The sequence below is a fragment of the Leopardus geoffroyi genome, chromosome B2 (genome assembly GCF_018350155.1).
Source record: "Leopardus geoffroyi isolate Oge1 chromosome B2, O.geoffroyi_Oge1_pat1.0, whole genome shotgun sequence".
NCBI lineage: Eukaryota > Metazoa > Chordata > Mammalia > Carnivora > Felidae > Leopardus > Leopardus geoffroyi.
Window position 1 is genome coordinate 143,333,855 of NC_059332.1, and position 27,196 is coordinate 143,361,050.

Below are 27,196 nucleotides of genomic sequence, written 5' to 3' on the forward strand. Positions count from 1 at the left end.
TTTAGTTTGACACAAATAAGGGTATATTTCTTGTCCTTGCCAGGAGGGGGCACTACAGCTTTCAGTGACACAACAGTTAGGTATTCTTGCATGGAGTAGGTTAAATGGTTTTCCCATAAAGAAGAAAAAGGCTTACTGGCTGACAGCACTGATATCTAACATGAAATATGATACTAAAAAAAAAAAAAAACAACTAACCCACAAAATTAGAAAAATTAAGGGAAAATATATTTGTTAGTTATATTAGCGGTAAAGTTTGTAATACACATGATTCTCATTAGAGTTACAGTATAGCTTCTAGATAGTCTACCAGTAAATAAATGAATTAAGTTTCATTTCAGTTAGTTTTATTATTTCAACATATTTGATTTGTCCAATCCAGTAGACAAAAAGACATGTTGAGTAAATGCAACATAATTTCCATAACCCGAGGGAGCCTGCGCACCATTACCTGATTGCTTGCAATGCTGACTGGCCGTTGATTGGTTTCATGGCTGGAAGTCTCCCCTTGGTCGTAGCACTCCTGTCCCCGAGGTTTTCCTTATTTTTGTTTGCTCATACTCTCCTTCTTCCATAAGCTTCGTTTCTTGGGCTAACACACTCTCCATATACCTTCCATCATCTGGTGTTCTTTGCAGGGAGTCTCTTCCCAGAAGCGGCCTCTGTGGCTGTGCTGTGCTTTGTTCCTGGAGTTCATAACCCACTGGTGGTTCTGTCGTCCTCCCGGAGCCCCCGAGCTCGTCCTTCGGCTTCCCGGCCGGGGGCTGGTCGTCCCTCTGCTCATACGCAGCCAGTCTCTTCTCAACCACCTCACGAATCAACACTGAAAAATTTTATGTGGAAAAATCACTGACTGTTCGGATTTGGGTAGTCATAAGGCTGACTTACAGAGGACTATAAAGCACTCACCAGGCCTCATCCCTTCCCTGTATTGTAACCTTTTATACGATATTGGCACATTTAACTTCTGTGCCACTTAACGCACTGAATATGAATTACATTCAATGCGTGTTTTACCAGAATATCATTTATAAAGTAATGACAGAAGATATTGATTCTGACCAAATTATACAACAACCAAAAGTATTATTGAGGGTAAAAATACGCGCCTTTGTTAATACAATTGATATAATGAAACTTTAAAAACTAAAACTATAAAATTTAACATCTTTCTTCTATTCATTCTTTCTAATGGAACATTTCAGAAATGACTTTTCTTTAAAACAATTTTTTTTTTTTTAAGTAATCTCTACACCCAACACAGGGCTTGAGCTTACAACCTCGAGATCAAGAGTTGCATGCTCTACTGACTGAGCCAGCCAGGAGCCTCAGAAATGACTTTTACATAAAATAAAACAACTTACTGTCAAGCACTGTTCTTCCCACCATACTGTATTCCATTGTTTTGTCAACTTCATTCATTAGCCATGGAAGGAATCCTATTTCAATATCTGTAATTAAAAAAAGTTAATTTCGTTATAATGAAATTCATTATAATTTCATTATAATGATTTTTATGAATCATTATAGATAGGAAGAATCTGTGCTTTCCCCCTAATGTTGAAGGCTCATTAACACAGTTCTATTTACTTATTTATCTTAAGGTTATTTATTTTGAGAGAGAGAGAGAGAGAGAGAGAGAAGACATGAGAACAGGGGAGGAGCAGAGAGAATCCCAAGCAGGCTCCGCACTGTCAGTGTGCAGCCTGACATGGGCTCGATCTCACAAACTTCAAGATCATAACCTGAGCCAAAATCAAGAGCTGGAGGCTTAACTCACTGAGCCACCCAGCACAACCCCCCCCCCACTGTTTTCTTAATACTTAAAATATCAAATAGACTTATACAGCATTAATTTTGCCACATTCTCTCTGTACGTTTTGGTCCATTTCCTTTCTATTGCAGTAAAAATAGTATTTTCAAAACTATGAAGCCTTCCTTGGAGTCCAAGCCTTTGGAGCTGACTGCACAGGTACAATCTGAGGTAGACGAGGGGGTGGGTTCAGGAGTGGGGAGGAAGATGTGGGTCTGGGAGCAGAACTCCAATCCAAATGCAATACAAATGTGGGACTGAACCAAGATGATAAAGAGAATGCTCCCATCTGAGGCCCGGAGCCCATGAGGAGCTGACCAAGGGTCAGAGAGTATCTGAGAACAAGACCATCTAGAAATGGGTCAGAAACTAGGTGCTTCCATTAGTGATAAATTTCTTCAAACTGAAATGGAAATCTACTGTGTAAGCCTTTTAAAAAATATGATCCATTACAATATACATTTTAATGTTTCAAAATAGCTTTTTTGGGGAGGGGGTAGCATCTGTTACTTTTCAATGGGGTGACAATAGAGAGTATAATAGAATATTATATTCACTACTATAAATAATTTTTTAATCTCAGGCATGAATCTCATTTGCAAGCTTCTCAATGATCTGTGACTTTTTTTTTTTTTTTTTAGCAATTCATGAGGGGAAAAAAGGTTACCAGACTCTGTGTGGCTAACAGCAGTCTAGCTAGACCCCAAGGAGGCGGCAACGAAGCCCAGGAGAGCACCGGACCTGGGGTCAGAGTCCCAGGCCTAATGGCTTCCCTGCCTGTCTGGGAGAAGGTATTTAACTTCTCTGGGCTTCAGTTTCTACTTCTGAAAAATGGGAATTGATCTGCTCTATCTACCCCCCAGGGTTACTGGTATCAATGCTATCATGTATAAAAAATACTACAGAAATGGTAAAGTACAATATAAACTAATAATATTTGTCTGTAATCTGACCCCTTATGCATGTGTACTGAATTGAATCTGTAACCAGTGAAAATTAATATTACTGAACCCTGCCCCCAAATACTATTAGCCATTTGAAACAGGACCTGTACACATTTTGTGAATTTAAATGCTTCTGAACGTGAGGAAGGAGGGCAGCTCTGAGAAACTGTTCATTTGGCCTGACTAGCTGAGGGGTGGGGCTCAGAGGGTGGACAGAGAGCTGACAGGTGCGGTTCTCTAAGCTCAGAGACAGGTCTCCTTGTTTTTATCTCCCACACCTAATACAGGCCCAGGGATGGTGTCCACACCTAAGCGAATGAAGACTTTAAGGGTTTTTGAGCAGAACAGGGAGTCAGCTGAGAAAAAGTGACAAGTACGTACACACATATTTTATACACATCGTGTTCCACACATATTTTGACATTTAGCTCCTGAATAATCCTCATTTCACCCATGAGGAAATTGAAGGTCATACAGCTGACCGAGGATGCAACTGGGGCCCGCACTCAAGTTTTTGACATCAGGTCCTAGTTCTTCCTACTGCCCAGTGCTGCTTCTCAGCAAAAGACACGTCCAGGTCTTTCTAGCATACCTCTCATTAGTAATAGTACTAACTTAACACGACTCGAATTGACCTTCAGAGTTGGTTTCAAAGATAGATTCCAATTCCGAATGGAAACGGGCACGGGATTACTTGGAAGCATGCAGAGGAAGCGGACAGTAGCAGAGTGACCTGACAACACCCCCACAAACCTCTTTCAACGGGGTCGTAGAAGTAGCCGCCGTCCCGGAGGCTGTCGAACACCGAGGGGAGAAGGTCGGCCAGGTACCGCTGGGCGAACACGCGCGCCGCCACTTTCTGCTCGGTCTCGCTGTGTTTGTACGCCACCTCCCACTGCTGTCGCTTCCGGCGCTCCTGCACGCACAAGACACGGCCGCACACGGTTACTCAGCCGCGCCGTCCTCCCCCAGCGCCGTGTGTGCTGAGGGCAAGAAGCTGGACGCGGATTTGGATCAAAACGTGGACAGCGAGGAATCCGTTAATGGTGCATGAAGGTTTTAGAGAATTTCAAACAAGAAGTCAAACAAGGGATGGAGCTTCAGGTGAAATTCATCTGCTGATCCATTTTTAAGCAAAAGAACTTCAACACGTGCACGGTTGACCGTATGGGTGTTAGCAAAGAATAATATATAACTATTATTAGCAACTAGTATTATAATAAACTACCAATATGAAAATTATAGTTGCTCAGATATCTTCATTTAAAGTACCTGGGCCAACGAGTTGTGTCATTTGTAATGATTCTTTGAATTCATAAAATTCTGAAAATTATAAACCTTTTTTTGTTGTTGCTTTTTGTAGACCATAGGATATCTATAGAGCTAATGAACCATCTTCTCTGCTCCCATGTGGAAGTGGGAAGAGTTTCTTATTAAGTCTATTTTCAGAATTTAAGTAAATATAAATTTAGACGATTTGTATTCTTCATTGTTTTCACAGTATATTTCCTAATAGTAAATAAACAAGAAGTTTCCTTTGATGAGCATTTCACTGATTATTTCAATAAAGCTAATACTGCCACTGATCATTTTACATTTGTAAACAAATGGTCTTCATTTGCATAATCTCTACCATAAGCCCTATGCCCTTTATGCAATTAATTATTCATTTTGGAGAAAAACGAAAAGTCAATTTAATTAGGTATTCAGCGGAATATCCCAACAACTAAGCTATTCTGTGCTGTGAGTGAGACTCTTTGGGAAATTGTTTGAACTCTTTTAGGTATTCAGTCACTCCTACATAATTTATACATTCGGTGTCCAACAGAGGGCGACAATTATTACCAGACCCAGAAAAAGTCTTAAAAGATGACTGAGCCTATCATTTCCTAACTGAAGGTTATTGGCATATTTTAAAAACTAGATCCTAGAACTTTTCTTATTAAAAGTTCTAAAAACTTGTAATGTGAAGCAATATTATGCAAAGAAGTTCTGGAGAATCCCTAGGGTATAGAGAAGGGTCTGGTCATTGAGAAAAAAGACCCAGAATTCTGTCTGGATCCTCTGCTTTTCCACCACACCCATCCCCAATCTGGTCCACTTTTCCCTTCTACTTTTCTGCCACTGATTATGGAAAAACCAATACATTTCCTTTGCTAGGAATCTTGATATGTAAGACTGCCTTTCAGTCAGGACATATGTGATTACAAATGAAATTAAATGTAATTACAAATGTAATTAAAATTACATTTAGAAACTTTTGGCAACTCTAGGTACATATACCTAAGCTGGTATTAAAGAATGTGCTTCTGTGTGTACAAGTTCTGTGATCTATAGGAGATAACTGAGCAACAAACTCTTTTCTAACATATTTGCAAAGATCTCTAGCTCTATGACATACTACGTGTGATTCAGAACATGATCTGTTAAACATCCAAAGACTGTCTAAGAAAGAAAACTAGAGTTCTATACTTTTTCCTCTCTGTGTCGTTTCTCTTGCTCTGCAAGTCGCTGGACTTCAGCAAGTTCGACGTTGCGTAACTCTTCATACGCACACTGACTGGCCCGCAGGTTAGCCAACTCTTCTTCTTCCATTACTTCCAAAAGAGACTGCTCAATGGTCTTTCCCACCAGAACTTCTAACATTGGTTTAACTTCAAGATCAAAGTCAAAGAGCTTAAACACACAAAACAAAGCAAATTTAAAATCTGAGTCATGAACCAAATGCTGAAAGAAACAACATCCAGAAAAGCAGTCATGACAGGATACTGTTTATTGAGGATCTTGTGTGTGCTATAGATGCTGTGATGGTGCTTTACCTAATGGTTTCCAACACTCAACACAGCCCCACAGGGCACACACAATAAGCATTTCATTTACAGGCAAAAATCATTTTGAGTCCAAATTATATAAAGACCTACAGAGCCATCAAAATGAACCCTGATACTCAATAATTTTAAGAGCAGACTCTGAAACCTGAAAGAAATATCCTTGTATTTCTCAGTTTTTGCCCTTTCGACTCAATTTTTACTGGTTTGTTTTCACTAACACTTTGAAGAACTAAGGAACAAGAATAAAGGGCATTTTGGTGGTTCTTCTCCAGGGTTTAGAGGCAGCTATACCCTTGGATGTAGTTTGTGAAGACTTATTTTATTTCTCAATTTCAATGGAAGTTCTTTCAAGTTCCTTCAAGTCTTAAATCTCACCCAAGTCATTATGCACATAAGCATGGCTTCTCTTCTTCCATCTCATAAACTGGCTTATTTATGTATTCTACATTGATATGAAAATGAAATTATTTTAGTTTTTTTCTAACATAGGGAGATTATCTTAATGAAAATTATATAATTTACAAGCAGCTAACAGTGGACCTCTTATTTCAGTATCTTATACCAGAGAGGCTATTTTTCCTTATTTGGTACAAATTTACCTTGTATTCAGACATTAATCAAGTATGAACACACAAAAATCAAAGTGCAGACATTCTAAAAATATTTCTAATGATTTTTATTTCTGATCTGCAAAGAGGAGAAATCAGAATATGCTATTTCAGGATAAAACTATTATAAGTACAGTTGGAAAGAAATCCAATAGTAGAATCTTTCTGATTATGAAGTGGTTTGTAAGCTTTTAACTAAACCTAACTTAACCTGTTTATAAAGAAGATAGAGGGAAGTCCAGATAAAGTACTGTACCTCTCCTTCTAGTATCTGGGTGGCCACATCTTTGCCAGTTTTGGCAGGAATAAAGAGTGGTGTTGGTGGTCTGTCCAAAAATGCATCTGTTTGGCATTCCACATCAACTTCTATTATGCGGTCAGCAATTTCTTCAAGGTACATTTCTAAGAGAATACCATACGCATTGAGTTTGAAATTCTGGTCTCTTTTAGGCATATATGTGTATTGAAACTTTAGCTCCTTAAAAACAGAATTAAATGGATCAGAAAAGAAGTGCTCAAATGTGGGACTAAATTCACATATTGTACTAAGCATTTTTATGTATTTGGAAGACCCAAGGGCTAGTCAGGCTAGGACATTTATTGAATGTTGAGAAAGCACTGAGCTTTGTGCTTGAAAACAGAACTAAAGGAGAACATGAGGCCTAGATGTTTGTAAGATGCAAAGTATAATTGGGGATGAAAAGTTAATAATCCACCTATATAACTGAGTTCTAAGATAGTAAATGTGTAAAGATTTGAAAATTCCTGGATATTTAAAAAATTATGCACCATGTCACTATGTTACTTGATGTTCCCTCTAGGCTATAGATTATAAGCAGGCTTATGAAAACAGATTTCACCTTAGGAATAATTTATGTGAGGCAAGGTCAGCGTGGTTATCATGCAAAGAACATGAGAACTGGAGTCAGATGTTGAACATAGGACCTAGTCAAGTTACATCTTCTTAGAGCCTTAGTTTCTTTATCTGTAAAAGGGATCATAATTACCATCACAAGGAGTCCTTCTAATAATAAAGAAAGGAGATACACGTAGAGGACTGGAATAGTTTCTGAGATGTAGGAAAACTCAACACAAAGTGGTTGCTCCTGTATCATTTAATATTCTGCTGGTATAAAGAAACACTAAAATTTAGCTCTTACAGATTTACAACTATATTGCCTAATTACAGACATATCCTCATTCTAGACTTGGCCCCAGGGTAGGGGGAAAAGGCATGAAATAGTTCTTTTCCATTTGCCCTAACTACCCAGAAACAACTGATGAAGCCACTCATCATCTTGACAAGGTGCAAGGTGAATCCTTTTTTTTTTTTTTTTTTAATGTTTTTACTTATTTTTGAGACAGAGAGAGACAGAGCATGAGCAGGCGAGGGGCAGACAGAGAAGGAGACACAGAATCCGAAGCAGGCTCCAGGCTCTGAGCTGTCAGCACAGAGCCCAACGTGGGGCTCGAACTCAGACCACGAGATCATGACCTGAGCCAAAGTCGGACGCTCAACCAACTGAGCAACCCAGGAGCCCCAAGGTGAATCCTTAATAGTTACATCAGTCCAAGGAAAACACCAAGTATTGTCTGATTACCAAGATTCTGACAACAACACAGCTGGGACCTCTAGGTCCAGGTAAGCCTCCCTAGCTCAGAACCGGCAGACAAGCAAGAAAGCCTGGCACTGGCCCAGCAGAGCTTGTGTGGCCCGGGGGAATATGCGCAGTGAGAGGAGATTAAAAGCAGAGAACAGAAAAGGCAGGGGTGAGAGAGTTGGAGGACTCAGATCTGGATGAGTTCACTCCTTTTAAAAGACAGACAAAGTGCCAAGATGGAACTACCCTGCTCTCTCCTCCTGTAGGTCCCAGCTGTGATTCATGTCGGGCTATAAAAAGAAAAAGGGAGAAATAATCACAGTTTGGGAAACGACTATGTGAAAAGGGCTAAGACAGAATTAATTTGGTCATCAAATTCTTTTCTAACCCCGTCTCATACCCGATGTAATAACATAGTCTATGAATTTGTTTAATGAATGGACTCCTACTACCATGTGATTGGAGCAGTACTGCATAGCATAACAGATATGTAAATAATGGAAAAGCCAAATAAAAATGAACGGACTTAGAAAACTGGGCAAACCAAGGAGGCATGATGCCAATGGCATGGTCACATACCTGTCTGCACATCCACGTGCTTTCTGCCTTCCACGGGCTCGGGTGTTCGTGGTCTGAACTGTTCTTGAGCTCGTTTTTTGGCAAGAGCCCTCCTCTTAGCCTGTTGCTGTCTCTGAATTTCTATAGGATCAGGCTGCCCAGGCTGAGTGACAGAAAAGGCTTCTAAAAGTTAGAAAATCTTTCTCAAAGCACACAGAACTGCCATTGCAGAAGTGATTCCTGGATAGCATGAAAATATCTGTCATATAATGCTTTCTGATTTAATGATTACAATTCTATTTGAACTTTGTCAGGTAATTATAGTTATCTGATGAAGCACGTAAGTAAGCATACTTCAAAGTATGACTGTTAACTGGAATAAACAGTGACAGAATCCTATCTAATAAGTTGTTTTTCCTCATTCAAGTTTTTTTACCACAAATTTCTTGGATGCTTAGTAACCTAGTATACTATATAACTCCTCAGTAATTAAGGAACTGAAAAGCACCAGGATTTTTTAAAAATCTGAATTTCATTTAGACAAAATTTCCTTAAAAAATATATTAGCTCACAAAGAAAACATCTTAACCCAAACAAAGCCTGTCCAAGGGCACAAAACAACAGGTGACTAAGGCATTAAAAATATAATTATTCACAGTATTCTGCAGTATTTAGAGGTCCTTGATTTCATATCCACATCTCATTTTGTGGTCATTAATTTTTTTTTAATGTTTATATATTTTTAAGAGAGAAACAGAGAGACAGAAAGCATGAGTGGGGTAGGGACAGAGAGAGAGGGAGACACAGAATCCAAAACAGGCTCTGGGCTCTGAGCTGTCAGCACAGAGCCCGACGTGGGGCTCGAATTCACGAATTGAGAGATCATGACCTGAACCGAAATCGGACACTTAACTGACTGAGCCACCCAGGTGCCCCTGTGGTCATTTCTTATAGCTAACCTGTCTTATTTCAAGGTAAATATACAGAGAGGGGAAATATGAAAGTACTTTGCATGAAAAAAAAATTAATATTTAAAATTAGAATTGCAAAACATTTTAATTGAAATAACAATGTAATAACATTAAAATTTTTAAAAGGAAAATATCCCATAATCCCATTTCCCTAATACCCTGGCTATTGTCATTTAAATGCACACAGTTTTTTGCAGTTGTGATAATCATACATTTTATATGGTTTTTCCTAACTTAACGCTATCAAAAACTCTCCATATGAGCGTTAAATAGTAGAAAGAAGAGCACTGGGCTCTGAAGCTCAAATGCCAAGTCTTCAGTTTATTAATTAGTAGGATTAGTAAAGCTCAGGGTAACAACCTAAGTTTTCAGATATCCTGTTTTCTCTGTACAACAGCAATACCAATAACATATATCTAAAGTTTTTGTTTGCAAGGAACAAATCAGATAATGTAACAAGCCTAACATGATGCCTGACATAGGAAAGCTCCTCTATGTAGTTACCATTTCCTTTTATTATAAAATAATTTACCCATATTTCTTTAAAAAAGGAAGAAAAAAGAATCACTTATACTTCCATTTTTCTAATATAATTACTAATATCATAGTATTATTATTGGGATCATCTAGTGAAAGCTTTTTTCCTGTGTTCATTCTACATTATTCCAAATATCATGCTTGACTTATTTCCATTTTCTTACTGGAACAGAACTATTAATGTCAGCTCTGGAAAGATTTGGGATAACATAAATGCAAGTAAGTTCATTGTAGAAATACATTAATACATTGCCCTACTTAACTGTTTCATAATCTAGTCAAAATATTTTTTAAAAAAGAACTTTTTAAAAAGTTTTCTTTTGAAATCATTTATCAAAGATTGCAAAAATAGTAGAGTCCTTTGTCCCCTTCACTCAGCTTCCTGCAATATATAATTTATATAACTTCAGCACAATATCAAAATCAGAAAATTAACCCTGGTAAAATATAAACAGATCTTATTCAGTTTTCACAAATTTCACAAGCATTGATTTGTGTTTATGTCTGTGTGTATAGTTCTATGCGGTTTTATCCCAAATACAGATTTATGTTAGCTATCACCCAATCAACAGAGGGATCTGTTTTATCACCACAAAGGAGCTCTCTTGGGTATTCCCTTATAGTTCTTAAGTCCTATATTCATTCCTATCCCCTGGCAACCACTAATCTGTTCTCCATCTTCATAGTTTTGTCTTTTCGAGAATGTTACATGTAAGGAATCATATAGTGTGTAACTTTATGAGATTGGCTTTTTTCACTAGGCCAAATGTCCTTGAGATCCATTCATGTTGTTACATATATCAATAGTTCCTTTCTTTTTTGTTACCGAGTAGTACTTAATTGCACGGAAGTGCCAGGTTTCTTTAGCCATTTACCTATTGAAAGACACTCAGGATGTGTTCTTGGTTTTTGGCTATCATGTATAAAGCTGCTATGAATGTTTGTTAATGTACAGGTTAAAAAAAGTTTATTTATTTATTTTGAGTGAGAGACAGAGAGAGAGAGAGAGAACCAGCAGGGAAGGGGCAGAGAGAGGGGGGAACAGAGGATCTAAAGCAGGCTCTGTGCTAACAATGGAGAGCCTGATGTGGGGCTCAACCCCATGAACCGTGAGATCATGACCTGGGCTGAAGTCAGATGCTTAACTGACTGAGCCACCCAGGTGCCCCTTACAGGTTTATATGTAAATATAAGTTCCCATTTCTCTGGGATAATGTCTAAGGGAAATTGTGGATTCAAACAGTAAGTAAGACTTGTTAGTTCTTATAAGTAGCTACTAAACAATTACCTAGAGGGAACGTACCATTTGACATTTCCATCAACAATGCATGAGAGTTCCAATCGCTTCACATCCTCACTTTTGTTACTATCACTATTTAAAAGTCTCAGCTTTTCAACAGTTTTTTTTTCCCACATTTTATTTATTTTTGAGAGAGAGACAGAGAGAGACAGAGAGGGACAGAACCCAAGTGGGGGAGAGGCAGAGGGAGAGGGAGACACAGAATCCAAAGCAGGCTCCAGGCTGTGAGCTGTCAGCACAGAGCCCGATGTGGGGCTCGAACTCACAAACCGTGAGATCACGACCTGAGCCAAAGCTGGATGCTCAACCAACTGAGCCACTCAGGCACCCCTGGATGATTTTTTTTTTAATCTGAGTTTTGAGAATTCTTTAATATTCCAAATTTAAGATCTTTGCTGGATATGTGGTTTGCAAATATTTTCTTCCAGTTTGTAGCTTGTGTTTTTATCCTCTTATAAGGGTTTTCCATATCACAAAAGTTTTTAATTTTTTAAAAAGTTTATTTATGTATTTATTTTTGAGAGAGAGAGAGGGAGAGCACAAGCTGGGGAGGGGCAGAGAGAAAGAGAGGGAGACACAGAATCTGAATGTGAAGCAGGATCCAGGCTCTGAGATGTCAGCACAGAGCCCGATGCAGGGTTGGAACTCACAAACTGTGAGATCATGACCTGAGCCGAAGTTGGATGCTTAACTGACTGCACCACCAGGATGCCCCACAAATTTTTTATTTCAATTAAGTCCAATTCACCATGCTTTCTTCTCTGGATTGTATTTTGGGTATTATATCTAAGAACTCTCTGCTTAGCCCGAGATTCTGAAGTGCTTCTCCTAAAAGTTTATAGTTTTACATTTTACATTTAAATTCATGATCCATCTAAATTAATTTTTTTGTATGGTGTATTGTTTAGGTTGTGGTTCATGTAATTTTTTTGTCTACAGATGTCCAATCGCTCCCTCACTATTTGTTAAAAAGGCTATTTTTCCACTATTGAACTTCTTTATCCCTTTGTCAAAAATTAGTCAAGTGTATTTGTGCTGGTATATTTGAGTTTTCTATTCTGTTTCATTGTTCCATATAGCTATTCCTCCACTGCCCTGTGTTAATACGATTACTAATGTCATACATGATAAGTCTTAATGTTGGGTAGAGTGATTCCTACCACTTTATACTTCTTTTTCAAATTTTAAAATAAGCTTGTCTAGCCCTACATATATCTTGCTGAGATTGATAGAAATTGTGATATAGATCAATTTGAGGAGAATTAACATCTTTGCTGTGGTGAATCTTCCAGTCCAGGCATATCTCTCCATTTCTTTAGATGGTCTTGATTTCTTTCATCCGCACTTTGTAACTCTTATCTTATAGGTCCTGTACATGTTGTGTTAGATGTATACCTAGGTATTCCAAGTGTTTTGAAGTGATTGTAAATGGTATTGTGTTTACAATTTTATTTTCCGTGTGTTCCTTTCTAGATTTATTATATTTCTGTATACAAAAATATGACTGATTTTTGTATGTTGACCTTGTACCTGTGATGTTACTCAGCCCACTTATTAGTTCTAGGGCTTTTTTTTATAGATTCATTGAGATTTTCTATGTATGTAAAAATGTCATCTGCAATTAGGGACCGTTTTACTTCTTTCTTTCTGATCTGGGTCTAGTACTGGGTAGAACTTCCAGTACTATGCTGAATAAGAGTAGTGAGGGTGGACATCGTTGCCTTTTTTCCCAGTCCAAAGGGGGAAAGCATTCATTCTTTCATCATTAGGTATGATAGGTAAGCTGTAGATATTTTGTGGATGCTCTTCATAAAGTTGAAAAAATTTCCCTCAGTTCTTAATTTGCTGTGTTTATCATCAATGAACATCGAATTCTGTTAAATGCTTGTTCTGCATCGATAAATATGATCATGGGATTTTTTTCTTCTTTAACCTATATGATATGGTGGATTACATTGATGTACAAATGTTGGAATACCCTTGCATTTCTGGAATAAATCCTGCTTAGTCATGGCATATGATCTTTTTATATATTGCTGGATTATATTTGCTAATATTTTATTAAGAATTGTTGCATCTACATTCATGATAGCTATTGGTTTATAGTTTTGTTTTTAGTGTCTTTGTCTGCTTTGGGTATCAGAGTAATGCTGATTACCCGAAGTGTTCCTTCCTCTTTTATTTTCTGGAAGAGACTGTGTAAAATTGTGTAAATTATATAAAATCAATGAGGATTTTTTTGGTAGAATGAGGAATGTTTGGTAGAATTTTCCAGTGAAACCATATGGGCCTGATATTTCTTTTTTGAAAGCCTTTAAATTAGAAATGTAATCTCTTTTATAGTTATAAGGCAACTCAGAATATCTATTCCATTTTAGGTGAATTCTGATAGTTTATAGTTTGGAGAATTTGTCCATTTCATTTATTTTGCTGAATTTATATGTACGGATTTGTTTGTAGTATTCCAATTTTATCCTTTTGCTCTTTTAAGAGATGCAGTGTGTGTGTGTGTGTGTGTGTGTGTGTGTGTGTGTGTGTGTGGTCTATTTTCTATCTGTTGTTCCAACTGGGTAATTTCCATCAATTTGACTTTGAACTCACTGATTGTTCCCTATGTCAGCTCTGATGAGTCTGTCCTACAAGTTTTTTTTTTATGTTAAGAATTACTTTATTAAGTACATAAAATGAAACAATTTTAAGTCTACAATTAAAATAACTATGTATACATCAGTAAAGCTACCACTCAGATACTGATCATTTTACATATGAATGCCATGTTATTTACCACATAAAGCTTAAATATTACATACTACAGTTTTATACTTTATTATAACTTAAATTCTGATAAAAACGTTGCTCCTACTTCAATTTTTATGACTTATGGTTTTCATTATCTTTAAATTCCTTTATCCTTTGTTTTGTACAAATGTGAACATTTAGGTTCAGAGACTGATTTTTGACCCAATTTGAATCTTTTTAACAGAGGTATTTAGCCTGATTATGAGTGTGATAATTCACCTCTTTCAATCTATTTTATGTTAATTTTAATGTTTCCTTGCTGTTTTTCACACTTCCTCTCCAATCTGTAAAACTGGTATACTATAATTTACCTGTAACTTTATCTCAGTGTCAAATTTACTTATAATGAACGACCATATGAAGCAGGAACTACTGATTTTCCCTGGACAAGATGTACATAAAACAAGGTTTTCATCTACCACCTCCCCAACCAGGGATTTAGAAATTTTCTTTTTACACAGTATTCACATTATAAACTTGTTACTTTTTTCCCCCTCTATGACAAAAATAGAGGACATAAAACTGTACTGATTTCCCATTTTGTCAGATTAACACTTGGAATGCCTTTACTCTATGTGTCCTGTCCACACTGACAAAGCCCTTTTATTTTACTTATGTTTAGCTGAAGAGCATGCATATCTTTATCTACATTACATACTAAAAATAACAGCACTTACTTGCTTTCTAAATTAAACATTTACCACACTTTTTCAGTTTAAAATGAGAGAAACTGAAATTTTAGATTGAACTTACAAATCTATTTTTGCACTTAGTCTTATAACCCTACAGCTAACAATTTAATCTTAATGATGTTTAACTAGCTTTAATGCTTACCCACTTTTCTTTTTACCCTATTTTTTTTTTTTTCATACAATTGTCTCACTACAATTGAATTGTTTTAACTTATGGTGTTGGTGGGTTGCAGCAACATCATTTAACAAATTTTTCAAGGACAGCATTTGGGTGATATACTTTAACTCCTGAATATCTGTGAATGTCTTCCAGTTGCCCTCGTATAGAAATGATAACTTAGCAGGATACAGAATTCCTGGCCCAAAATTATTTTTCCCTTAAACCTCTGTAGACATTGCTTCATTGTCTTTTTGGCATTTAGAGCTGCAAAAGAAATATCAGGTCAGTCTGACTCTTACCCCTTTACCCCTTTATAAGTAACCTGCTTTCTCTGAATACTTGTAGAACTTTTTCTTTATCTTCCAGTTTAACGTCACTAGGGTATGTCCAAAGTGTTGCTTTCTTTTCGTTAAGTTCTACTGGTAGCCTATGAGCTTTTCTATTTACCGATCTAGTTAGTCCCTCAAATCTGGAAAATTTTCTTCTATTGGTTCCTGAATTATTGTTTCTGCTTCATTTCCTTTGCCATCTATTTCAGGTATTCTTATTATGCGTGGATTGCAACTCTTGGAGAGATTCTCTAGATGTCTCTTCTATCTTTTCCCCTTTTTTCCACATGCTGAGTTTCTCTTGTTTTTCACTTATTTCTGTAATTTGTTTTTGTGACTGACCGGGTTTGCACGTTTCCGTTCTCTTTCAATTCTCTTATACTTTTCCAAGTGCTCTGACAGTAGCCTCTTTATCTTCGAGCATAGGTCTGTAAGCTCCTGTACCATATGATGGTCCATCTTTAAAACCTCTTCAGTTTCCACTTCTGTATCCGTTTCAAGAGGCGGCATTTTCTCAATTGTAAGTGGTTTCTGCTGAACTCAGGTATTACGACGTTTTGAACAGCGCTTCTTAGTAATCTGACCAAAAGTGACGATTAGAGAATGCCGTCTGTCTGAAAACCAAACGAAAGATAACTGTCCTATGAGTTTTTAACTTTGGTTATTGCATAATTCAGTTCTATATTTTCCATTTGGTTCATTTGTAGATCTTCTATTTCTTTGCTAATATTTTCTGTTTTTCATTTGTTTTAAGAATGGTCATAATTATTCACTTTTGACTGAGGCACTTTTTATGATCATTGCTTTATTTATTTATTTATTTATTTATTAAATTTTATTTTTTATTTTTTAAAATTTACATCTAAATTAGTTGGCATATAGTACAACAATGATTTCAGGAGATTCCTTAATGCCCCTTACCCATTTAGCCCATCCCTCCTCCCACAACCCCTCCAGTAACGCTCAGTTTGTTCTCCATATTTATGAGTCTCTTCTGTTTTGTCCCCCTCCCTGTTTTTATATTATTTTTGCTTCCCTTCCCTTATGTTCATCGGTTTTGTCTCTTAAAGTCCTCATATGAGTGAAGTCATATGATTTTTGTCTTTCTCTGACTAATTTCACTTAGCATAATACCCTCCAGTTCCATCCACGTAGTTGCAAATGGCAAGACTTCATTCTTTTTGATTGCTGAGTAATACTCCATTGGATATATATACATACCACATCTTCTTTATCCATTCACCCATCAATGGACATTTGGGCTCTTTCCATACTTTGGTTATTGTTGATAGTGCTGCTATAAGCATGGGGGTGCATGTGCCCCTTCGAAACAGCACACCTGCATCCCTTGGATAAATGCCTCGTAGGGCAATTGCTGGGGTGTAGGGTAGTTCTATTTTTAGTTTTTTGAGGAACCTCCATACTGTTTTCCAGAGTGGCTGCACCAGCTTGCATTCTCACCAATAATGCAAAAGAGAGCCTCTTTCTCCACATCCTCACCAACCTCTGTTGTCACCTGAGTTGTTAATGTTAGCCATTCTGACAGGTGTGAGGTGGTATCTCATTGTGGTTTTGATTTGTATTTCCCTGATGATAAGTGATGCTGAGCATTTTTTCATGTGTCGGTTGGCCATCTGGATGTCTTCTTTGGAGAAGTGTCTATTCATGTCTCTTGCCCATTTCTTCACTGGATTCTTTGTTTTTTGGGTGTTGAGTTTGAGAAGTTCTCTATAGATTTTGGATACTAACCCTTTATCTGATATGCCATTTGCAAATATCTTCTCCCATTCTGTCGGTTGCCTTTTAGTTTTGCTGATCGTTTCCTTCGCTGTGCAGAAGCTTTTCATCTTGATGAGGTCCCAGTAGTTGATTTTTGCTTTTGTTTCCCTTGCCTCTGAAGATGTGTTGAGTAAGAAGTTGCTGCAGCCAAGATCAAAGAGGTTTTTGCCTGCTTTCTCCTCAAGGATTTTGATGGCTTCCCGTCTTACATTGAGGTCTTTCATCCATTTTGAGTTTATTTTTGTGTATGGTGTAAGAAAGCGGTCCAGGTTCATTCTTCTGCATGTCGCTGTCCAGTTTTCCCAGCACCACTTGCTGAAGAGACTGTCTGTATCCCATTGGATATTCTTTTCCTGCTTTGTCAAAGATTAGTTGGCCATACGTTCGTGGGTGCATTTCTGGGTTCTCTGTTCTGTTCCATTGATCTGAGTGTCTGTTTGTGCCAGTACCATACTGTCTTGATGGTTACAGCTTTATAGTATAGCTTGAAGTCTGGGATTGTGATGCCTCCTGCTTTGGTTTTCTTTTTCAAGATTGCTTTGGCTACTCGGGGTCTTTTCTGGTTCCATACAAATTTTAGGATTATTTGTTTTAGCTCTGTGAAGAATGCTGGTGTCATTTTGATAGGGATTGCACTGAATATGTAGATTGCTTTGGGTAGTATCGACATTTTAACAATATTCTTCCTATCCAGGAGCATGGACTCTTTTTCCATTTTTTGTGTCTTCTTCAATTTCTTTCACAAGCTTTCTATAGTTTTCAGCATATAGATTTTTCACCTCTTTGGTTAGATTTATTCCTAGGTATTTTATGGTTTTTTTGTGCAACTGTAAATGGGATCGATTCCTTGATTTCTCTTTCTGTTGCTTCATTGTTGGTATATAGGAATGCAACCAATTTTTGTGCGTTGATTTTATATCCTGCAACTTTGCTGAATTCATTTATGATCGTTGCTTTAAAACGTTCATCAGGTAATTTCTACATCTGAGTCATCTTCGTGTTGTCATTTCTTGATTGATTTTTCTCCTTCAAGTTGTGACTTCCCTGGTTCTTGGTAGGATGAGTGATTTTTTTAATTGTATCCTGGAAATTTTGGGTATTATGACATGACACTCTGGATCTTATTTAATCTGTGTAGCAGGGAGTCATGCTTTTTTGTTTTAGCAGCAGGCATGGGTGGAGATGGAAGTTCAGCATCCTGCTAGGCCCCATGTGAAAGCAGAGGGTCAACTAGGTGCCTGGTAGGGGTGGTATTTCATCTTCTTGCTGTTATCAACTGACACCAGTGCTGGGGTGCAGAGGAGTGGAGCTCTGACCAGCCCTGCCTTATCGCACCTGTTTCGCTTTGTTGCTGACAGGTAGGGTTGAAAATGCGGCTCCTTCATGGGTCTGCTGCTGTTACCCCAGCAAATGTAGGGCACCAACTTGTACCATTTCTTACCATCTCCCTGCCCCTGGGTAGGAGTGGAAGTTCAGTTTCCTGCTCCACCCATGTTGACCCCACCTCAGTGAGGGAATCAGAGCACCGATGAGTTGGTGGTGTTGTTGCCACGCAGGGCTGGTACATTAGTTGCCTGGCTCAGTCTCGCTGACTCCACTGGGGGGGCCAGGACAGTTTTTCTGTTGGGGTTTGGCTGGAGGAGGGGTAGTAAAAAGGTTTCTGCTCTGCTCGGTTACCCTTCCCCTAGTCTTCTGGATAGATAGAAGGAGCAGGCCTGTGCCTGTTGGTGGTTCCAGGTTGCAGGCTTTTCCAGCGCTCTGAATGGGATATGCAGGCAGCAAAAAGAAGACTTAGGGAACTCACCACTATCTCGCTCAAATCCTGAGGACCCCAGCCAGTTCCCTTGCTTCTTTCCACCTCCAGAGTCTTCCTATGTTTGCTTGTTGGGCTATGTCCGGGGCTTTTTCACTTGAAAGAGGGAGGAATGGGAAGGGATTGGTGAATCCCTGCTTGTCTGGAACTGGAAGTCTCAGCATAGACTTTTTATTTTTATTTTTATTTTATTTTTTAATTTTTTAATGTTTATTTATTTCTGAGACAGAGAGAGACACAGCATGAGTGGAGGAGGGGCAGAGAGAGAGAGGGAGACACAGAATCTGAAACAGGCTCCAGGCTCCGAGCTGTCAGCACAGAGCCCGACGTGGGGCTCAAACTCACGGACTGCGAGATCATGACCTGAGCCGAAGTTGGTCACTCAACCGACTGAGCCACCCAGGCACCCCTCAGTATAGATTTTTAGTTAAATTGTTGAATAACTGACTAGAGAACTAAAAAAAAAAAAGTATATATATCAAATCATCAAAATATTAATTTAAAAAAACCTAAAAAAATGGTGATTCTCTTTTTTCCTTTACTTCTAGATGTGCCAGGGTTCATTTCTACTGCCACAAGATGCTGAAACACATATCCATATTGCATATTTGAGCTGTTGTTTTCAAGTGTTGGTCCCTGAATTGGCTGTACCAGGACTGCCTAGGGAAGTTACTAATAATGCACACTCCTGTGTCCAACCCTTGAAGGTTTTAATGTAGTAGATCTCGGGTATAGCTGAAACATCCATATTTTTAGTGAGTTTTCTAGGTGGTTTTGATGTATATTTCATGCTTCAAAATGTCTAATATTCCACATGTCACCATGTGGTGTTAGGCACATATATATCATACAGTGTTTACATATTAACTTAACTATATTTCATTTCTGTACCAAGAAATCATCACTCTTAATATCATGCCACATCCTAATCATCTCTGTATCCTAGGTACTCAGCACAGGAGTGCTAAAACTTTATAAATATTTACTGAGTGAATTAAAGAAAATAATTTTTGACTAAATAATGAAAATAGTATTACAGTATGAAATAATTTAAACAAACCTAAATATGTTACACTGATGCCTATGAACTGTTTGGTCTGCAAAAATTTAATTACAGAAATTGAGAGTAGAAGTTTACAAACTTTTAGAGCAGTGTTACAAAGTTCTGTTAATCTAATAAAATCTTGGGCTTTGTATTGTTTAATTGTTATTTTTAATTGCAGTGAAGTGCACATAAATTTACCATCTTAGCCATGTTTAGGTGTAGAATTCAGAGGCATTAAGTACATTCATATTGTTGCACAACCATTACCACCATCCATCTCCGGAACTCTTTTCATATTGCAAAACTGAACTTCTGCACCCGGTAAACACTAATTCCCTATTCCCCCACTCTCCCAGCCCCTGGCAATCACCAGCAGCCTTGTATTTTGCATGTCTTTTTTTATTTTTAGATTTCATTTTTCCAGTAGTCTATCAATATTCTATTTTACAAAAGTTTTAGTTTGCAACAAATTAGAAATCAAAACAAACAAACTGGTCATGTTAGCACAGTTAGTTTGAAAAGCTCTGTGTTAGAATATTCACATTATACTTACCAGAGGTCCTGTGTGTAGAGCATAAGTATTGCCTCGGACCACCCTTCTGTCATACATTATGTTTCCATGATGCACAGGCTCTTCAGCACTGTAAAAGAGCAAATACTAAATAACTACGGTAATAGAGTGTTGGTCTATGCAAGTCAACTCATTTTTAATTGGATTTAGACTAAGATAAAAATGTTAAGAATACAGATTTTTGTTCTGACACACTCAATGACAAATGACTACCACTTATTGAATGCTTATTAGATGCCAGCCACTCCACATATTTTAATTATTGCTCACAATAAGCTTCCAGATGGGAACTATGATTCTCATTTGACAGAAGAGGAAGGAGATTGAGAAAGGAATGTGCCCGAGGTTACCTAGCTAGCAAGTGGTCGAGCTGGATTTAGGCTGTAAATCTGCTGGGCTAACTGACAAATGTGAAAATGGCCAGTGGGAAAGGGGTCTGCCTTCAAGTACTGACAATAATTTGATTGAAGGGTTGAAAGGATTCACAGAATCAGGTTTAAGAAGTAAGTCAAATTTCTCATTGTTCTTTAACCTCAAAGATATATTTTCACGGGACTTCAAGCTTAATACAAAGATGTAACCATCAAGACAGTATGGTACTGGCACAAACAGACACTCAGATCAATGGAACAGAACAGAGAACCCAGAAATGCACCCACGAACGTATGGCCAACTAATCTTTGACAAAGCAGGAAAAGAATATCCAATGGGATACAGACAGTCTCTTCAGCAAGTGGTGCTGGGAAAACTGGACAGCGACATGCAGAAGAATGAACCTGGACCGCTTTCTTACACCATACACAAAAATAAACTCAAAATGGATGAAAGACCTCAATGTAAGACGGGAAGCCATCAAAATCCTTGAGGAGAAAGCAGGCAAAAACCTCTTTGATCTTGGCTGCAGCAACTTCTTACTCAACACATCTTCAGAGGCAAGGGAAACAAAAGCAAAAATCAACTACTGGGACCTCATCAAGATGAAAAGCTTCTGCACAGCGAAGGAAACGATCAGCAAAACTAAAAGGCAACCGACAGAATGGGAGAAGATATTTGCAAATGGCATATCAGATAAAGGGTTAGTATCCAAAATCTATAGAGAACTTCTCAAACTCAACACCCAAAAAACAAAGAATCCAGTGAAGAAATGGGCAAGAGACATGAATAGACACTTCTCCAAAGAAGACATCCAGATGGCCAACCGACACATGAAAAAATGCTCAGCATCACTTATCATCAGGGAAATACAAATCAAAACCACAATGAGATACCACCTCACACCTGTCAGAATGGCTAACATTAACAACTCAGGTGACAACAGAGGTTGGTGAGGATGTGGAGAAAGAGGCTCTCTTTTGCATTATTGGTGGGAATGCAAGCTGGTGCAGCCACTCTGGAAAACAGTATGGAGGTTCCTCAAAAAACTAAAAATAGAACTACCCTACACCCCAGCAATTGCCCTACGAGGCATTTATCCAAGGGATGCAGGTGTGCTGTTTCGAAGGGGCACATGCACCCCCATGCTTATAGCAGCACTATCAACAATAACCAAAGTATGGAAAGAGCCCAAATGTCCATTGATGGGTGAATGGATAAAGAAGATGTGGTGTGTATATATATATATATATATATATATATATATATATATCCAATGGAGTATTACTCGGCAATCAAAAAGAATGAAGTCTTGCCATTTGCAACTACGTGGATGGAACTGGAGGGTATTATGCTAAGTGAAATTAGTCAGAGAAAGACAAAAATCATATGACTTCACTCATATGAGGACTTTAAGAGACAAAACCGATGAACATAAGGGAAGGGAAGCAAAAATAATATAAAAACAGGGAGGGGGACAAAACAGAAGAGACTCATAAATATGGAGAACAAACTGAGGGTTACTGGAGAAGTTGTGGGAAGGGGAATGAGCTAAATGGGTAATGGGCATTAGGGAATCTACTCCTGAAATCATTATTGCACCATATGCTAACTAACTTGGATGTAAATTAAAAAATAAATTATTAATTAAAAAAATAAAAACTTTTATCTCACATAGGCAAAAAAGAGATGTATTTTCAAATAATATATATTTTTTATTTAACGTTTATTCATTTTTGAGAGACACAGAGTGCGAGTAGGGTAGGGGCAGAGAGTAGGGTAGGGGCGAGTAGGGTAGAAGCAGGCTCCAGGCTCTGAGCTGTCAGCATAAAGCCTGATGCGGGGCTCGAACTCATGAACCGTGAGATCATGACCTGAGCTGAAGTCAGACACTTAACTGACTGAGCCACCCAGGTGTCCCACAAATGATATTGTTTTAAATGTTAATAAAATTTTAATCTGGGGGATCAGAATATCAATAGTGAATAGTGAAAAACATAGAATTGATGTTTTAATTCAAAGTTCTTTTAAAAAGTTTTTTTCAGTGTTTATTTATTTTTGAGAGAGAGGGACAGAGCGTGAGTGGGGGAGGGGCGGGGAGCAAGGGAGACAGAATCTGAAGCAGGCTCCAGGCTCTGAGCTGTCAGCTCAGAGCCCAACGCAGGGCTCGAACCCACGAACTGTGAGATCATGACCTGAGCCGAAGTTGGACTCTTAACCAACTGAGCCGCCGAGGTGTCCCTGATTTAAAGTTCTTTAAAATGATATCCTATGTGTGGCTATGAAACAAAATATTGACCTACACAATAATAGTACTCCATCAGAAATGATTTTGAGAAGGGTAGTAAGTTGCTTTTTTATCATATATTGAAACCACTGTTGGATAACCTGACTTCATGTTACTTACAACCCAGACGTGTTACACTGTGCATTTTACTTGATCCCTGGGAAGTGTTCAGCTCGGTTGGCCACTCCTTCACTGAAGCCTCTCTTTTCTAGCCTCTGTGGCACTACCACAGTCTTCTGATGGTTTCTTCTAGGACTTCTTTAACTGTTCTTTCTCAGCCTGCGTTGGCTAGCTCCTCCTATACGGAAGGATTTCCTCAGGGCTCAGCCTTCTCTTGCCTTAGTCGACCATATCCATTCTCAAAAGACTTCACTCATAATCCTTATACCTAAAACTCCCTATTTTATTTCACCTTTAGCTCAGAACTCTCCTCTGAGCTCTAGGAATGTATATCCAATTGATAATGTTCAATGACATCTCACTGAGATATCTCAAAAGCAACCTCAAAGTTGAACCAATTATCACTCTCCCACTCCAAATTGTTACTTCTTTAGTGTTCTCTGTTTCATTATATGGTACTGCTAACCACCCAATTGGCTTAATCTAGAAGCCTGGGAGTCATCCGTGGTTCTTCTTTCTTCCTCACTCCCTGTATCCTAGCAGTCCTATTGATTCTCCTCCCCAAATCTCTTTCACATCTATCCATTGCTCATTGCCACCACTGTCTTTTACGTGGACTACTGCAAAACTCTTTCAGTCTCTTAACTGTTAACATTTCTCCCTCAGTTTGTTCTATACGTTGTATCCAGTGGTCTTTTAAAATAGAATAATCTAAACATGACGCTCACTTGATTAAAACCTCCTAGTGCTAATTAATATAATAATGAGAAAACATGTTAGTTTTGGTTTTACACTATCAAAAGCCAAAAAGAAAGAAAAATCCCTACCACCTATTGCTGGTGAGGATGTATGGAAAAAGATATGTTTAAACATTCCTAAAGGAAAGGCATATCATTCCGTCTGTTCATGTTAAAAATATTCGTGACCTAACAATCCCATCCTGGGAATCTGCTTCATAGAAATCAAAAGGCCAGCATATGAAGTTGTTTCTTGAAATCTTCCTCTTTGTGTTAAAAACTTGAAGCAAACTGAATATCTATCAATATCAATAGTGGAAAATATGTGAATATCTGAATATCTACCAATATCTATCAATAGTGGAAAATTTTAGTAACACGTTGTACATCCGTATAGGACACATCATGCTACTGAAAATAATTGGGAAGATTTCTAGAAAGAATTAACTGAGAAAAGGAAGATGTTGAGAATTGTGTATGTTATCATTGCTAAGAAGTAGACAAAACTCCTGTGTGTTCTTGTATGTATATACTTATATATTTGTACACAAACGCAAATATGGAGAAAAGTCCAGAAACATTCATGTAAGGTCATTAACATGGTTTACCCTCTGGGCAGGAAGGGAAGAGCAGGTTTACAAGGGAAGAGGGTGGTGCGGGGCGCCTGGGTGGCGCAGTCGGTTAAGCGTCCGACTTCAGCCAGGTCACGATCTCGCGGTCCGGGAGTTCGAGCCCCGCGTCGGGCTCTGGGCTGATGGCTCAGAGCCTGGAGCCTGTTTCCGATTCTGTGTCTCCCTCTCTCTCTGCCCCTCCCCCGTTCGTGCTCTGTCTCTCTCTGTCCCAAAAATAAATAAACGTTGAAGAGGGTGGTGCACTAAGAATGTACCCAAGCATAAATGATAACATTCTATTTATATAAAATTAAATATGTGTATGTATACATAAAGAAATTAGGAAAAAAAAAGAATTAGAGGTTGTAAAAAGCAGGGATGAAGCTAATTACAGATTAATATGTGTAGTATGATTCTATTTTGGAAATAAACCTCCTATATAAGGTACATATCCTCAAGTACAGAGGTGTAGAAGAATAATATAAGATTGTTAAGGGAAGTGGGAATAGAGGTGGGTAGGAGTTCATTTGCCTTTTTCATTCTTATTTTGTATTTTTCATTTGCTTCAACAAGCATTCATTAATTTTATAAACTGAAAATCACCACTGATAATTTTAAACTGAAAAATCAAACACATGCACATATACACTCCTTCCAATGGTTGTAATCAATGGATTGCTTCAATATAAACAAGGTCCTACAAGTTGCTTATCAACTAGCTAGGAAAAAAAACCATTCCTAATGAAACACCATTTATTCTTATTTCATTGTTGGTGTAATTTACTAGTAATGATTTGTAAGCAACACTTAAAGACATCAGAAAGTGTTTTTGAAAGTGTTTTCAAGTTGAAACCTTTAACAGTATAAATAATCGATCTATAAATTTAAATTTTCCATCCTGGTTTCCTTAAAGTGACAGGAATTTTTTCTTTCTTTCTTTTTTTAAAAAAAATTTATTTTATTTTTTTAAAGTAACCTCTACACCCAACATGGGGGTCGAACCCACAATCCCGAGATCAAGAGTTGCATGCTCCATTGACTGAGCCAGCCAGGTGCCCCCTGAGAAGCATTTCTTATATACAAGGTTTTTATTTGTCATAAGACAATTACGAATTTAGACTAAATGTTTGAAATAAGCATCAAGAGTTACTTAGCTGATATGTTCAGTCATTAATTCAACAATTTGTTTTGAGTGCTCCCTGTATGTCAGGCACAGTCCTAGGTGGACAAAAGACAACAAAGGTTTCAGCTTCCAGGGAGTCTGCATTCTTGGGCAGTTCTGCTGGTTCCAAAATTTGAGGCTTATAGCAGGAACTATAAGCTTTAGAAAGGGCCGTAAACGTTATTATGGATAATAATACATATGGATATTTGAATATTTGCAAGTAAACGCATTAATGTAAAAATACAATTTGGGGTCCAGCATGGAAGGATGACCTGATGATTCCTGGCCAAAGACTGGCGTGCAAAGAGCTTTATTTGGCTTTCAGTCTGTTTCTTCATGTGCATAATGGGAGTTACAAAACCAACTTCACAGTACTGTGGACTAAGGAAGAAAACGCACATGAATGCCCTTAGTGAGGTGCGGATAGTTGGCCAACAATAGTGACTCAAACGTTGTGAAACAAGGGGGTTTCATGTACATGTTATTGATCATGCCAGCAACTCATTATCACTAAAAGTTAACTAAGGGAGGCCACCCGTGCCCCTTCTTGCTTCATTCCTCCACGCCACGGGGGAGTTCTTTAGGGAAGAGATTTTATTTCGGAGGCTGTGGAGTGGGGAGAGCAGCGTGGGCAGAGTCGCCAGGGCGAAGGGGCCAGAATCCCGAGGTCCCGGGATGGGGGCAGGTGGAGACCACTCAGGGGGCCGGTTGCTCACTCACAGCTGCATCAGGTGGTCCCGGTAACGGCGGCGCTGGCAGGGCAGGGCCCGAGGCCGGCTGGTGTAGGTGTAGGTGTAGGTGCCCATGGCCAGGGAGGTGCGGTCGGTCAGCGTGGAGGCCACGCCCGGGGCCAGGTCGCTCCGCTTCGGGTGAATACCGGCTTTCAAGCAGGTGGGCGCTAAGCGGTCTTGGGAGCCGGAGAGGTGTACGTATTGCCAAGGGCAGGGATTCCCCGACGCAAGGAGAGGCGGCAAGAAGGAAGGCGGCCAGGAAAGGAAGTTGCCAGGACAGGGGGTGGGAGCTACACTCGGCTTGCCCCACGGAACACAGAGCCAGCCTGCGTCTCCCACCGCGGTTGCCCGGCAACCCGGAGTTCCGCCCGGAGGCGGGACCTCCTGGCAGTTCCGGCCGGCGGTTTTCGCGGGAAGGCCCGTTCTCAGGGGAACTTCCGGCTCTTGCCTCGGCGCGCGCGCGCGCCTCCCCGGAAGGTGCGTCTGCGGATTAGGAGCTTTCTGCCGGGCGAGTCGGGCAGGGCGGTGTTGAGGATCTTGGCAGGCACCGCGGCCGTCCTCGTCCCCAGTTTGGAGTCTGGCTTTTCGACGCCATTCTCCCAGGCCCACGTGCTCCCGTTCCTTAAGGGGCGCCCTCGGCCGTTTCTGCTCCCGTCGCGCCGCTACCTGGCGCTGCTCACCTGTGATCGCACGCACGTGGCACCCGGCCTCCCAGCTCTGTTACGTGCCAGGGCCGGGGGAGGGCTTCTTGGCGTCTCCCTGCACCGTCACCCCTGCGCCTCCGGAGCGGGCTGCCGCCGCGCTCCGCAGCCCTGTCTGCAT

At 39.1% G+C, this 27,196-nt stretch overlaps 1 protein-coding gene across 1 annotated transcript; it reads right to left on the reverse strand.

Moving 5' to 3' along the window:
- Positions 1-330: 330 nt before the first annotated feature.
- Positions 331-27,196, reverse strand: RSPH3 (radial spoke head 3). The gene is made up of 9 exons (XM_045500944.1): positions 27,103-27,196; positions 26,364-27,054; positions 20,334-20,421; positions 8,377-8,518; positions 6,453-6,598; positions 5,230-5,433; positions 3,511-3,673; positions 1,365-1,451; positions 331-823 (listed from the first exon to the last, which is right to left on the reverse strand). Exons 1-9 carry the CDS (start codon positions 27,194-27,196, stop codon positions 489-491), a joined length of 1,950 nt encoding a protein of 649 aa, XP_045356900.1. The 3' UTR covers positions 331-488.

Excerpts from the sequence above, each read along its gene's own strand:
- RSPH3 (XM_045500944.1), bottom strand. The coding sequence starts at position 27,196 with ATGCAGACAGGGCTGCGGAGCGCGGCGGCAGCCCGCTCCGGAGGCGCA. Across the intron at positions 3,674-5,229 it reads AACGACACAGAGAGGAAAAA|GAGCGCCGGAAGCGACAGCA; the intron begins GTATAGAACTCT and ends TTGTGCGTGCAG. Across the intron at positions 824-1,364 it reads GGGAAGAACAGTGCTTGACA|TGTTGATTCGTGAGGTGGTT; the intron begins GTAAGTTGTTTT and ends AAAATTTTTCAG.